We start from the raw sequence: 15,891 nt of genomic DNA on the forward strand, positions 1-15,891 counted from the left end.
CAGATTTTCTTCAGAAAGAAGTCTACATGTTTGAGTCAGTATTTTAAACCCGACCGGCATAAGAAACTTTGCCGTGACGCTATTTAATTCATGGCGTATAATCCCTGGAGTTTTTCTGCCATGGATTCTCTCTACGTTGATTTGTTCCCACAGATTAATATTAGCACACGTCGACCAGCGACCAAATGAGGCCGAAATGAACGACACATTATGTGGATCACATCCATCTTGGGATTCAACTCTACATGCGAGTCAAGAGCAGATGCAATGCATGCAAGCTGTTGAATGTGCGTACGTAGCAAGTATTTCTAGATTCATAGAAACCTACAAGCTAAACCACATCCCACGGACATAAAGTCTGAATCTCCAATTTTTACATTTGAATGCAAACTTACAATCGCTGTCGCCATTAATCCATAGCTTGTCATCAACTAACTTGTTATAGACAAAAACCATGCATCCCGGGTGGCATCTCTTAATCCACTTATTAGTACGTAGATCTTCTGGAATAAAGCCATTTGAAGGACTTAGATAAATTGGACTCCAGAATGAAGGTTGCGCATAGGGGTGTCTGGGTAAAATGGGATATGAAAATTAGTTCACAGGGATAATAACTAGCCAAGTTGAGCTTTGGTGGAGACGTGCCACCCTGAGAATGTTTGGAAAACCACGCCACAATTGCTGTGGCGTTTGTATTCATTTATAGAATAACATTTACAATCTGTTGTAATAGTACATGTATAAAATAAAATACAATCGTATCATGCAACGAACTATTATCTAATAACAGCTCTTGCACGCGGAGCTTGGAGCGAAAGAAAGAGAATAAAGGACGCAAAAGATTCTTTGTGGAAACGTCGGCAACCTGCAAATTTGAGGGAACATGCTGAACCTTAATGGCACTAGAGGAAACAAGTTCTCGCATGAAATGGTAGTCCAAGTTGATATGTTTAGACCTTTTATGTGACACTGGATTAAGACTCAAAAATATAGCACTCTTGTTGTCACAAAGTAATAGTGTAGGCTGTTTAGGTGAGATTGGGAGATCACGTAGGAGATGAGAGAGCCATTTAACGTCAAGAGACTGTCGGTTGTTTCTTTGCACTCCATGAAATAAAGTTATCACCAAAATAAATTGCATAGCCCAAGATAGACCGTCTGATGTCGGGGCAACCTGCCCAATTCGCATCAGAGTATGCTGTTAGATTGTTGGATAAGGATGGAGAGAAGAATAGACCGAACTATAGTGTGCCTTTGATATACCAAAATATGCGTTTGACAACCTGAAAGTGAAGATCTGAAGGAGACTGCATATACTGACTGATAGACATAGGCAAGATCAGGTTTGATGATTGTCAAATATTGCAAGGCCCCGACCATGGATCGATAGAAGGTAGGATTAGCATAGGGATCATCTTCATTGGAGAGCCGTTGTGAGACTACCATTGGAGTGTGCACCGGTTTGCTATCAAGTAACTGACACGTGACAAGATCTCACATGCATACTTTGTTTGGCTAAGAAATAATCCACCAGTAGTACGGTAGACTTCCAAGCCAAGAAAGTAATTTAGAGATCCCAGATCCATAGTAACAAATTCTTTGTGTAACTTGGCGATGAAGTCATCAAGCAAGGTGATGTTGTTACCGGTAACAACAATGTCATCGACATAAAGAAATAAGTAAATAATATCACTGGATCGAGAAAAAATAAAAAGTGAAGTATCAGCACGGCTGCAAAGAAATCCAACCTTCAAGAGAAATGAGCTGAAGCGATGAAACCAAGCACGAGGGACTTGTTTCGAGCCATAAATAGGCTTTTTTAGCCGGCAGACATGATCAGGCAGTTGAGGGTTAGTGAACCCAGGAGGTTGCTCCATATATATAGACCTCTTCTTGTAGAATTCCACTTAAGAAAGCATTCTTGACGTCTAACTGACAAAGAGGCCAATTCTTTGAAACAACCAGAGATAGAACGACATGAACAGTAGATGCCTTGACAATAGAATTGAAAGTATCAGTGAAATCCAGACCGAGAACCTGTGTATAGCCTTTGGCAACAAGGCGGGCTTTAAGGCGATCCACCGAGCTATCAGATAAATATTTCACTCGAAAAACCCACTTCGAGCCCACAATGTTTTTACTAGATGGTCGTGGCACCAAGTCCCATGTATGGTTCAAAGTAAGAACCCGTATTTCCTCATCCATGGCTGCAATCCAGCCTGGGTGTTTTGTGGCAGATTTAAAGTCATTGGGCTCCTTGACAGTCGACAAGGAGTGAAGTAGTGGTGAATCCAGAACAGCACATAAATAACTCTTAGGTTTGAAAATACCAGCCTTCTCATGAGTTACCATCGGGTGGTTATTCAAATTGTTGAGCCCGAAGCAACAGAGCCCAATGGTGTGGAGCCCGAAGAATGAGCGGAAGACAGGATGACATCTGAAGAACCGAGAGACATGGACTGAGGTTTCATAATGCCAACTGGAGCCTGTGTCTCCAATGGAGCAAATTGAGCCTCTAGATGTAAGCATGGTGCATCCTGCAAAGCAGGCAAAACCTGCAATCTCACATTAACAGGGTTAGTAGCACAAGTAACATATGGTCCTGGTTTGGACTTTGCTATTATAGGTAAGGAAGCCTGTGGATTATCAGCCGGATCGGATGGAGTTGTGAGTTGAAAGGGGGACACATCGGGCTTAAGAAATGATGAGAAATCTAGAGAGTTCTCGATCGATGTGGGTTGATTGCCAACAAAGAGAAAATTTAACTCATCAAATTTGGCATACCTAGTTATGTATACATGATGCGTTCTAAGGTCAAGGCAACGAAAGCTTTTATGTGACATGCTGTAGCCAAGAAAAATGCAAGATGTACTACTGGTGCAAATTTATTTGGGGCATAATCTCGTAAACATGGACAAACAAGACAGCCAAAAGGATAAAAATTGGCATAATTAGGCATCTTACCATACAAAACCGCAAAGGGTGAGAGACCGTCAAGGACTGGAGTTAGTAGCCTATAGATGGTGAAGACTGTCGTGCTGAAGACTTCAACCCAAAGCTTAGGAGATGCATGAGAGTGAAATAGCATGGCAAGACCAGTTTCTATAATATGTCTATATTTTCTTTCCGCCCGACCATTTTGCGAGGATGTATGTGGACATGACATTTGGTGGTATATACCCGTTGCAAATGAGACTTAAACCATAGACTAGTGAATTCAGACCCCCCATCACTTTGAAATATTTTTATTTTGGTAGAAAATTGACTCTCCACAAAGGATTGGAATTGAAGAAAAATTGTGAAGAAATCAGATTTCAATTTCAATGGATATAGCCATGTAAAACATGAGTGATCATCAATGAAAATCCCATAGTACTTATAACCAATATTAGAGGTGACTGGGGAAGGACCCGATAAATCACAATGAACTAATCCTAAAATATGGTCTGAGCGTTGCTCATTTGTATTGAAAGGGAGCCAATGGCTTTTGGCAATTTGACAACTAGAACAAATGGTAGGATTTGGGAGCAAAGATGTACCAAATAATTGGCCTTTTTTATTTAATAAAGAAATAACAGAATGAGCTACATGACCCAATCGAGCATGCCAAATATCATAGGATGCTCGCAAGGAATTATTATGAATGACAGGAAAGAAAGGCCTTGTCCCATGCTCTTGCACATATAAGCCATCTTCACATCGACCGGTTGCTGCCACCTTTCCTGTGTTGCGATTCTGTGTAGTGAAATGGGTATCAGTAAAGGTGATAGAAAAAAGAAAGTCAAATGTCAAATTACTGATATACAACAAGTTTTTAGTGAGATGGGGAACAAATAAGACGTCCAAAAGTTTAAGATTAGGAGTCGGAGAAAGGTTACCCATGTGAGTGATGGAAAGTGTGGCTCCATTACCTACAGTAACACAATCCTTACCATTGTATGTGCAAGCTTTGTCCAACTGTGCCACATCAGGTGTCATGTGGGCCGATTAGGGGTGGCAAAATATGACCCGACCCGCCAACCAACTCGTATTTGACTCGCCATAAACTTGTTTGGATTTGGCCTAAACAGGTTCGGGTCGTAAACAGGTCGACCCGTTTAACCTGTTTATTAATTAGATCGGATACGGATTTTAGATGTCTGACCCGTTTAAACCGTTTAACCCGTTTAACTGTTGGACAGGTTAAACATGTCCAAACAGGTTAAACGAGTCTAAACAGGTCAGGTTGGGCAGGTTAAACAGGTTAGGTTGGGCAGGTTAAACAGATCTAAACAGGTTAAACGGATCGGATTGGATAAACAGATTAAACAGGTCGGGTCGGGTTGGGCAAACAGGTTAAACATGTTGGGTCGGGTTACCTGTTTATTAAACATGACAGGTTTAGATTGTAATTTCTGACCTGTTTAATAAACAGGTCGGGTTCAGGTTCATGGTTTTCTGACCCGACCTGCATGTGACCCGACCCGATTGCCACCCCTAGGACCGATGCCCCTGTGTCCGTGTACCAAACTACCAATCAAAATCTGGGCCATCTACGAGAGAGCAATTTGAGAAGGCCTCAGCTAAAAGGGCAGGATTATCGCTACGAGTATATCGCGCACAATACACCGTAGCAGAATATCCCTCTGCTTGCAAATTTGGCGAATGTTGTTGCTGGAACGACCATTGCCTTTGCCCGTGAGAATGTTTGGAAAACCACACCACTGTTGCTGTAGTGTTTGTATTCATTTATAAAATAGCATTTACATTATATTGTAATAGTGCATGCATAAAATAAGATATAATCGTATCATGCAATAAACTATTATCTAATAACAGCTACTATAATTATGAAAGATTTCTCAGGATCTGATTTACCATTGAAGAAGTCCTGTGTATTCTTGACACACCAGACCCCTCTTCTGTATAACCAGTCACTCTCTTCAGAAATGGATGCAAAAGCTCTGTGAGAGATAGGAGAAAAGGAAGTGGGGTTGGAAAAAAGGGGTTTCTCAGTATGATCATACCATCTTGTCTGAATGAAGGAATAAAGGAGAGTGATACTTGTTAGGATTGAAATTGCGTGTGTGTACGAGTGAGAGAGAGAGAAGAGTGCATGCATGAGACTTTCCTTGCAGCATTCAGTGGTGGCAACATCAATGTCCGGCCTTATCTGGAAGTGCTTTGCCAAGTTGGAAACTGCGGTGAGATCCAGGCGGAAAGGGAAATCCCGCGTGGGCCTGAGGGCACGTAGCACGGTGATGGATTGGATATGCCTGGTGTGAACCATCTGTTCCCCCACCTCTGGGTTGCACCTTTTCTCGACTCCAATGGCAGTGCTTATACGAGATCATTGTGAGCAGCCGATGCACAAAAAAAAAAAAAAAAATTCATGATGGATTTGGCCCCTGAAGCTGCGCCTTGATTAAGCATGCCAACCACCAAATTTTCTCTATGATGATCATATTCTGACCAAAGAACGAATAAAGGGTTCTATCATCAAATGTTTTCCAACATTAATTAATCGAGCAGATACTAATAAATTACTTGTGATGCATGCAAGGAGCAAGATAAGTGCATGTCGGGTGCTGGTTACTGCCTCACAAATATCAGAATTCGTGACGTGGAATGATTCTAAGTTGAAGGGTGATGCTATAACTCTCCAATTATAGTGATGATATGACTTTCCAGTCATAGATTTGAGCGACTAGCATATGTAGTTGGATTAATGCTTGGAATTAATAATGTTTAAGTTTAATTTGATCATGTTAGCTTCATTGTAAAGTTTTCTGTTCCTTTCATTTTATTAAAGAAAGGATTCTAGAATCATTTTTGGTGGAAGATATTTGTGCTTGAGAACGATCTTTATAAAGTTACTATACCAAGTAAATGGACGGCTTTAAGTTAGAGTTGATAATAAAATTCAAAGAACGCAAGAGCATTAAGCTTGAAAAGACTATATTAATTAACAAAACTACAGTAACAAGGCTAATTTTGAGTTCATCGTCTATAGCAAATATGAGGTTTGATACCATGATAACTGACCGAAAGCTTAATTTTGAGCCCTGAAAGCTGAAGTTGATAAGGAAAATATCAACATTGCATATTAGACTTAATAAGCGGGATTAGCAATTGTTGACCAAACTCGAGGCGCCTCCTGTATTCGCCGACTCGCCCCGACCAAGCTCCCTTGGGGCGCCTCCTGCATTCGCCAACTCCTCCCCTTCCCGACCAAGCTCGGAGCGCATTCCTTATTCGCCGACGTGCCCCGACCGAGCTCGGGGCACCCTCTCCAATAATACGCTCCGACCCTTGAGCTCGGGGCGCTCTGCCGAGCACACCTCGGAATCCGGAATGCTAAGTTAGCCTTAGTACCCGTCAAGCCGATCTCGCCAAATGCATGATGTGATCTCTCGACGAGCTCGGTTTTGCCAACGGTTGCATCCATGTGCGTGCCCACGCCCTTCTATGTGGCCGTACACTACGGCACTACTATGCCATGCTTCACTTGCTGGCCCACAATAGTCAAGGATAGCGCCACGCTACCCTGGCCATACCTTGCTACGACTATCAACGCCTTATCGTCGTCAAGAATGGACTGCACTGTGCACCACAAGCAAGCTCTGGCTGTGCGCCATCTCCACTCATGATGAAAACGGGCTATACCTCCGCCACCTGGGCGCCCTTACTAGGACTATAAATGGCCCCATCAGGCAATACTTAGGGGACTTTTGGTTGGACCAACTGAGATTCACTTTAACTTGAGCGTCGGAGGGTCCTCACCAGAACCACCGGTGAGGCTTTGTGCAAGTACACCGCCGATCGTGGGAGGTGGCTCTCATCCCTTTCCTCCATGCTCCGGCAGCTCCCTCGACTCTTCTGACGTGGTCACCCTCGGGCCAAATTTGAACCACAACAACAATATAGGTCATCTTTGCATCTTGCGCATAGCAAGTGTCCCCCATGCAAGTTTGAGTCAGGTTTAAATCCATATCCAAACCCAAAATTCGTATTTAGATCTAAATCCAAATGCAGACACAACTAAGATTTTATGCCCATACCCAATATTAGATCTAAAGATGACCGGCTACTGGGTTGAGCTCTGAATATAAATCACATATTTAACAAATTATTTTGTTACACTTATGATTTTTTTTAATTTCTTAGTGAACCCAAAATATTATTTTATGAATCAAGAAACACAAAAGAAATATATGATATAAAAATGTAAAATATTATATCTGAAAGGACATCTATGATCAGTTATTATCTTTGTTATCTTACCATCCATGCAATTAAAATAACATCAAGAAGAAAAAATAGTTTACATAGTCGCCTTTGGTGCAGTTCTTAAAACATAACAATTTCACTCACATCCAAATTGATGGAACAAGATGAAGTACAATTAATTTCAGTACTATTTATTTCATTTTTTATAATTAAAAAAATGATATTATATACATTACAGATAACTCTCGGCTAGCCATTTAATTGGGCGAGAACTGAATTATAGTCTATGTAGATTCAGAAACATTGTAGCACAAATTCGAGCTTGCCATGAGCTGATCAAGGTTTTTGTGACCAGATTCATGATCTTCGAATGTTTATAGGTCTGATAGTTTGGCTTCAAGTTGGTAGAATTTTTATGTTTATCAATGTGCCCATTGTAGGAGCTTGTGAGCTCTTAGGATTGGAGATTGTCAAACAATGAACGGAAAACTCTACTAGTATATTACTTTGAGCGAGGACTTGAGTTAGAGTGCAATCTAGAAGATCAATTATACAACTATACAAAATCTAATGGACCTTCCGGTTGGACCCACATTTGGCATTAAGCAAACCGCGCCGGAGATAGAAGGCCACGTGTTCGGGACTAGATTTCTTATGGATAGCAGATAAGATTTATCCAAGCATTTGCAAGATAACATGCTCAATTAATGTGTCACACGAGGAGGTGTTATAAAACAAGCAAGAGAATTAAATAATAGATATACGATGACCGATGATGTCTCTTTTCTTGGCATCCATGCTTAAGATTGACTGAAAGTAAAAACTTGCAGTGAATGGTCTCCCACTCACGCTTGATAACTCCTTCCATGGCGGATGGATGGGTCCACACGGCATCGAAACAAGAAATTAAAAAAAAAAAAAAAAAGCACGGCAGACTTGGGATTGGAACGGAATTCCAACACCTAACTCACCTTCCACCCATACACTACGGGAGAGGACTACGTGACTCCCTTTTCCAACCGGAGGAAAACGGGCCACCCTGTGGAAAGAAATAAAAAAAAAAAAAACCCATATAAGAGAAGAAATTACATCCAATCATAGTTTTTTGTTTCTATAAGTTACAGAAAAGAGCGGATAATAATTTGTATGTACAGCTGCATGATGCATGCGGTGTAGAATATAATTTCTACTACAAGAGACTTAAAGATGATAAATTTAAAAGTAAGAAAAAAAATGAAAGAAAGAGGTGTTAGAGAAATGATGCAGGTCCCTTTCTCGTGCCCAACGAGCTGAAGCTTCTTCAGCTACATTTTGACTCTAACCTCATATTGTGCTGGCCAGGCCAGTTGTTAGAGAGTGATAGAATTTACTGACTTTGGATTTGTGTCCATCTCATAGCAATTAGGTGGGTAGTTTCGGAAAAGAGTGAAGATTCTTCTTGCTTTGGCCAATGACACAGCGAAAGAATGAATTTCGACATAGTAAAATGACATCTAAAAGGGACTTCATATCGAAATATGATATAGAGGAACTTGGTTGGGTATCATCATCAACTCCTTTCAGTAATTCACTGGGTAGATTACATGCTTTATGGGGCCTATAGTTGAGAATTTTAAAGCACATGCTCACGATTAAGAATGTGCTGCCGTTGAACACCATGGCTTACTGCAAATTTTCAAAAGGAAATGACAAATTAAGAGTAGGTAAGAGTTAGCGTTTGATCTAACATAATAAGATAATGTATTAAAAAAATATAGCACAATAAAATAATTCTTGACCTGCTCCTCAAAAAGAACTTCTTTCCTTTCCTCATCCATTATAATATTGTAAGTTTTTTAATGCATGACATCACCGTATCACAATTGAAGGGAGAAAAAGAGAGAAGTTTCTCTTTGAAGTCGCAAAGGTGTGACATGTTAGTTTAAAAAAAAAAAAATTTCACATCATCGATTTAGTTCATAAGGCAAGAGTAGGTTATGCTTGATTCGGGCAATATTTTTTTGGTTCCAAAGAAGGTATAGATCATATTTTAATATCGTTTATATAGTTGTCCATGCGATATGAAATTTTTGGGGATTTCCCAGCATCTTCTATTGAAAAAAAAGTACCATATTACATCACTAATGTCAAAATCTAACATTATTAGTGTCACAATTTCAAAATTATAGGAGCAAGGTCAAACATATGGTTGAAATTCAATTTATTTGAAACGTGGTAGAGCCAGTTTATTTTACGCCAGTTGTGTAATGGAAAACTAAAATCATTTCACTAAAACAAACTACAATGCAAGGTGGGGTTCAAATATAGTTTTTCCGTGTCTCTCTCTGATCTCTCTCTTTTGCTCCTCCATGCATCTTGTAAGCTAAAATAACAATAATAGTGATAATAATTAAATAAATTTATCTTTCTTCCTCTCCATCCATCCTTCTATCTCTAGAAGAACTCTACTCACCAATTAAGGGGAAGGATAAAATTCAAGAGATGTGACATCGACAACGGCCATGTTTACAGTAGCCTCTAGCCTCTATGAGTGTGTCAGTGGTTGCTAGAAGCAGCACCGATGCGTAATTGGGTGGCCATCATAGAATTTTGACATGAAACATGGCGATGTCTCAATTTTGGCTGTCCTTCCACATTTTTTCTGTCCATAAGCATTGGATTAGTCTAAAAGTGTTGGAGACTTTTTTATCATGTTTATCTGGGCACATGCATGCCACATTCTCAAATACTTGGAATTTTTCTCTCTACCCTCTCCTCGCCTCGCTTCTAACGCCCGTTACCACCTCAATTTCGTTTTCTTTCCATGTATGCAAGACAGGTGTGCAGCCTCTCTGAGAGACGGAGCTCAGGCTACCAAATTTTGATGTCTGTAACTAAATATCCCATCCATCCCTTTCCACCGCGGTCTAACGAGAAGCAAATTTATCCGGCGAATCGAAGCTAAAGTAGTAGCTGGTAATCACTAATCAGCCAGTAATTATGAAAACGTACCATACGGCCCAAAAATCCCCTCGGTAGTCGGGTGCGACCGGAACCGCGCCGCTTGGAATAGAAAGTTCCAGCCGGCTGAGGTCAGGGCTCGTCAATCCTTACCTCATCATCGCTGCCTCCAAAGTCTTTCTCCATTTCTCTAGCTCCCTCCCACTTCCTCTCTATTTATCTCGTCTCCTGGCCTCAAGGAACTACTCAACAGCGTTCCGAAAGAGAGTCCACCAGTCATTCTTCGGCCTTCTCCCGTTGTGCTTTCCATGGAGCCAAGTGACACCACCACCACCTTCCTCCACCACCACTTCTCTTCCTCTCCTTCATCTTCTCCAACCTCCTCTCCTCCCTCCTTCCCTCCAACTTCTCCTCCTGTGGTGCTCAGCCCCTGCGCCGCCTGCAAGATCCTCCGCCGGAGGTGCGTCGACAAATGCGTGCTCGCCCCCTATTTCCCTCCGACCGAGCCGCTCAAGTTCACCACGGCGCATCGCGTGTTCGGCGCTAGCAACATCATCAAGTTCTTGCAGGTAACTAAGTACTGATCGATCGATCGCCACCCTTCCCATTTCAGCTGCTCTCTCCTCCTCAGCTTTTGATTCATCATCAAACTGCCAGCTATACTCGAGAAAATTATATATTTAATGTTGACTTTTAGAGTCAAGAATATTGCAACCTAATCCATTGTTGCGGCATTTTTATATGTAGCATTGGATGATTAAACTTAATTAATTTGTTTAATTACATGCAGAATGTTACTTTGTTTAGTCATCGCTTTCAATAATAGACAAGTAAGCTCGCATTAACCATTATTCGATCTATTCCAATGCTTAACAGGAGCTGCCGGAGAGCCAGAGGGCCGACGCAGTGAGCAGCATGGTGTACGAGGCCAACGCGAGGATCCGAGACCCGGTGTATGGTTGTGCGGGGGCCATCTGCCAGCTCCAGAAGCAAGTGAGCGAGCTCCAGGCTCAGCTGGCCCGAGCGCAAGCCGACCTCGTCACCATGCAAGCCCAGCACGCACACCTGATCGCCCTTGTCTGCATGGAGATGGCTCAATCCCAGCAGCAATGCATCCCTTCGCAGCCCGTCGACGGCCTCGCCGCCGGCCCTGTCGTCGATGCGTTCTACCTCGACGCAGACAGCAGCCACGGCTCGATATGGGAGGAACCCCTCTGGACATGAGTTGAGCAGATGGATCCAAGATCTCGAGTGCTGATTAGATCAGTGGGAGAGAAGGGATTTGAGAGAAAAAATGAACCGTGACGAGGAGATAGCACTGATTGGTTATTGTATGGTCAAAGTAGAACAAGAATAACTAACAGTCTCTTAATATAATTAACACTGTCGGCAATTAGATCGGCTTCTACCTTTACCAGTCCTCCCAAATCGAAGGAGGGTAAGGGGTTGAGACTTGTTGGTGAGCATGATGTTGCGGTTGTAGTCCAAGTTCATGAGTTCCTTGTCAAACATACTATTGACTTCCTAATTGTAAACTTGTCCTCTAAGAAACTAGCTGGTGACTCAATCAGGATGCTTCTTTTGCGAGCAAGCAAGCTACAATCTTAGCCATGGATTAATCTCGTGTCCTTTACGAGGAAATTCAGCACAAAAAACCTGGAATCCAAGCAGTGAAAGCTTGAAGCCTTCCACGTTCGCCTGCTTCCATAATCTCAAGGCCGATGCAGACAGTCCATAAGTCGATCCAGCGGCACGTTCGCTTACGTTTCCTTGACGGAACCTTGGGAGTTTAGAAACACATTTGGAAAGGGGTCCTTTTCCTATAGCTTTAGGAAGTATAGCCAGCTTCTGGTCCAAATTACTGATCATGATTGGACTGATGAATTAGGTGCAAGCCAATTCGCTCTCGTATCGAGCACCTGTTTGGTAGAGAGATCGGGACCCACAAACCAAATTTCGTCCTTCCTTTAATAATTATGTTATGTCAGTGCTCAGAGTACGGTTTCTCTCTCAAACCTACATCTGGTTCCTCACTAGACTGGTTAAAAAATTGCCCACTCTGCAGATGCAAAACGTCTGTCGACCTCGAGTGGCAAGGTCTTAATCTAGCTAGCCACCAGCTTTTCCTGTTGTTATGCGGAAAAAGCTATAATAATGATGGTTTCGTTCCAGATTTCAGCAAAGATGCAGTAACTACGACATACTGTTCATACACATCTGACACCATGGCTGCCTGATGGATTTTACTGTTTTGCAACATGAATAGGCTTTTCCATGTCTTCTACTTGGCTTCCTCTTCTTAGTAGGCCGTTACAATACGCATTTATTCTAAGCAAGAAAAAGTATTAAGCATTTCTGAATAGACCTGATTACAATTGCGTGAAGACCAGGCAAGCTACTAGAAGTACAAACATGTCTGTAAACGCTGGCACCAAGACCTTTGGGTTTAATGCCTCGTTCTTAAATATTTCAACGTGACAAGTTCAGAAAAAAAGACAATAACGCATTACTTCTTGGACGCGTGGTTAACTTCCATGCAATTTCCAACGTCATTTTAGTTGTGTGTCTGAACGCAACGCTGGCGGCTAAAGTTCGGCAGCTAGAACACGCTGATGCTAGGCCAGCTTATAAGTTAAGCTGAACCACCTCCACCAAACCTAACAGGATCTAGTGAAGCTTCTAAGTCAATGAAAGAGGCCTTCTCGATCTATAGTTAGAACGGGCATAACAAAAGTCGTCCCTGGATATATATAACAGTATATAATCGAGGCAAAGTGGGCAAGGTTTCAGTATTCCAAGCATAACAAATGTTGCAGATTTGACCCTAACGTGGTCCCCAAGGGCCAAGCATTTCAAATGTATGCAAACCAATCTAAAAAGAAGAATAGGTTCGTACCAAAAGACAAGTCCACCAACTTTCTCTATTTTCCTTGGTGGACGTTGGACTTGGGGTTTGATCTGGGTCAGAGAGAACAAATTAACTCCTGTAGCCTAGTGGGGAAGGTGGGCAGAGAAAACTCATACACCTCAGCCTAGTTAGTAGAAAGTCGGTATGAAACAAACACAGGATTCCAAAGAACTTCTTTTAGGAGGCTGACCCTGTAGGTTGAGATCATAGAATTTTTTAAACTAGACTTGGTCTAAATTTAACAGCCCCAAAGTCTCTAATTAGTCTCGAAATAGATGGTTTCTTTTGCTAGGCCGTATGCCAATGGCACGTTATGATGAGCTGCTTTTCAAATTGGCCAAGAGAAGGGCTCTATGGGACATGAATACTTATAAAATGAGCCATGTGATTTGAAAAGTTGGATACTTCTAGAGAGCACTAGTGCTTCAGCCAGAGACCTTCAAATTTCTAATAGCCAAGACTATAGCCTTAATGGAGGGTGCCAACTAGTGTAGTTGGTAAGGTCATTGAGGGTTGATATCAATGACCAGCTGAATTTGAGTATTCTTTCACCCAATTTTAACCTGGGTTCCTTCCATCCCATCTCTTAAAAAAAGAAGCAGCAGCTGTAACCGAAGTATATATTCATGCCACTTTTTATTTAGAGGAAGATGTGAAGGCAGTATGCAAGCATTTATATAACATGAGTAATTATTCATAATTTCTATGAAATCATTGGTGGCCTTCCACTTATTAATTTCCATTGTTTTGAAAGAAGAAAAAGACCACCAACTTATATAAGTCTTTTATTTAACAAAATTGTCCTTTGCTTGGCATAAATAAACAGAAAACCAGCAAACTCTATCTTCATATATACGTTTTTGGGTGCTTTCTAGGTACTTTTTCGTAGCTTCAAGTTTACGGCCCCCTCAGGGTGCACTGTTCAGGAATATCAGAGTCATTGTATCTTGTGAGAGAACTTGCCAACATCCTGCACACCAATTTTAAGGCAGATTCTTCCTCAAGTCAATGTCACTGCAACATTCTAATCAATAGTCTTAGTCCCTTTTCAGTTCTACACTGCTAGCTTCGTGCTAAACAACTACTCCAACCTCTAGAAACCAAGGATTTTTTTGGACTATGGCTCAGACTTCTTTTAACTGCAATCCATTTAATTCGAAAGGGAATTTGCCTCATTGTTTCCATCATCCTTGTAAAAATAGTCCCCAAGAATCTCTTAGGAAAGCATGTCAGTGCTCCAGCCTTTTGATTGAGAGAATGTATGCCACGAGCATGTAAATGGACAACCAATCAATGCATCTCTAATGATGGAGCAACCACCCGATTTTTGCATTAGATTATGTCTGCTTGCAGGAAACCGTTTGACCAGTTTCATTTGCAAATTAATCTTATAGAAGGATCGCCAAAGTCCTGCCCCAGTTAGAGAAGAAAAGATTGAAGGGAGATGTCAGCATAAGGTAATGAGAAAAGTTTAGCAGCGTATGCCACTAATTAAAAGGAAGATCTACCTAATAGCATGCACCAAATGTGAACTAGATTCGCTTTGTTTGAAAAGTTGCCGTCACATTTAGCCAATATGGGACCCTTCAGACTAGTTGATATCTCTCCTTCTGCTAGTGTATCAAGCTTTCAGGAACATGGCAGGTCCTCTTCCGCCCTTTCTAAAGAGCTTGCAGCCAAATAAGATGGGTCCAGGTGATAATTAAGTACCCCACCTTGTTCTTGCTTTCTCTCTTGGAACATGAAGAGCGGCCGATCATTTAGGGAGTTTTCAGACTTAGTGCTGATTAAGGAAGTTTTAAATGTCATAAAAGAGATTTCAAATTAAGAAAGGAGATAAAAATAGCACACTCATCTAAGTTTAGTTGGATATTGTTGTCAAAATGAGGTTTGACACTAAAAATATAAACAAGTCAGAGAGTGAACTAAAGTGTATTAGATTTCAATGCTGGATTCTAGAGATTTTAGTTCCAACTTAAACCATGCAACATGTAGTAAATGTGATGATCCGTGTGGGCGTGTGTTTAGTCCTGCATTGGTTATTAGTCAAAGAGATCTTGGGTACTTATACAGGACCACAGAATTCCAAAAAAAAAAAAAAGTCTTCCAGATAGCCATTTTGGGTGAGATCCTATATTGTTATAAATAATATCAGAGCGAACTTAACCCATAGCCATGTGGACTAAGGGATACTGTAGCATTAGCCCATTGGGGCTGACCACGGGCCAATTGTGGGGCTGACGAAGACGTCAGAACTTGAACATAAGAGTATGTGAGGATCCATGAGAGCGTGTGTTTAGTCTTGCATCGGTTATTTACCGAGGAGAACTTGGATATTTATAAAAGACTAAAGAATCCCCCCCCTCCCAAAAAAAAAAAAAAAAAAATCTTCTAGCTAGTCTTTTTGGGTGAGGCTCTGGGTTGTTGTACTTATCAGAGAGCTGCGACTTGCAAATACTGTGGCAAGAATCATGATGGACCTTGCCTTAAGAAGCTGGGAGAATGCTTTTCATGCAACAAGGTGAGACATATGGCAGAAGATTGCCCTATCGAGAAAAAAGATAATTCAAAACCTACCAAACTAGCCAACCATAAACAAAAAGGGAATGCATGGGTGTTCGCTTTGATCCGGCAGGATGCCAATGCAAGTGATCAATTAGTGACAGGGATCATTCTAAACAACTCCATAAATGTTCTTGCACTATTTGATTATGATTCTTCTATTCTTTTGCATCTTCCAAAGTTTCTATTTATTTGAAATACATATCAGAAGAATTGAATTAGTCATTATATGTTGCTATATCTCTTAAGAAAGTTATTCTTATAGATATTTT

The 15,891-nt window shown here is 41.3% G+C and overlaps 1 protein-coding gene across 1 annotated transcript; it reads left to right on the top strand.

Moving 5' to 3' along the window:
- Positions 1 to 10,294: 10,294 nt before the first annotated feature.
- LOC103706653 (LOB domain-containing protein 1-like) lies at positions 10,295 to 11,719 on the top strand. The gene is made up of 2 exons (XM_008790827.6): positions 10,295 to 10,718; positions 11,026 to 11,719. Exons 1-2 carry the CDS (start codon positions 10,458 to 10,460, stop codon positions 11,371 to 11,373), a joined length of 609 nt encoding a protein of 202 aa, XP_008789049.1. The 5' UTR covers positions 10,295 to 10,457; the 3' UTR covers positions 11,374 to 11,719.
- Positions 11,720 to 15,891: the final 4,172 nt, after the last annotated feature.

This window comes from Phoenix dactylifera, chromosome 17, assembly GCF_051530095.1.
Source record: "Phoenix dactylifera cultivar Ajwa chromosome 17, Ajwa_hap1_PhDact_Kaust_v1.1, whole genome shotgun sequence".
NCBI lineage: Eukaryota > Viridiplantae > Streptophyta > Magnoliopsida > Arecales > Arecaceae > Phoenix > Phoenix dactylifera.

Coding starts and splice junctions, on each gene's coding strand:
- LOC103706653 (XM_008790827.6), top strand. CDS start 10,458: ATGGAGCCAAGTGACACCACCACCACCTTCCTCCACCACCACTTCTCT. Junction 10,719..11,025: donor ACATCATCAAGTTCTTGCAG/GTAACTAAGTAC, acceptor AATGCTTAACAG/GAGCTGCCGGAGAGCCAGAG.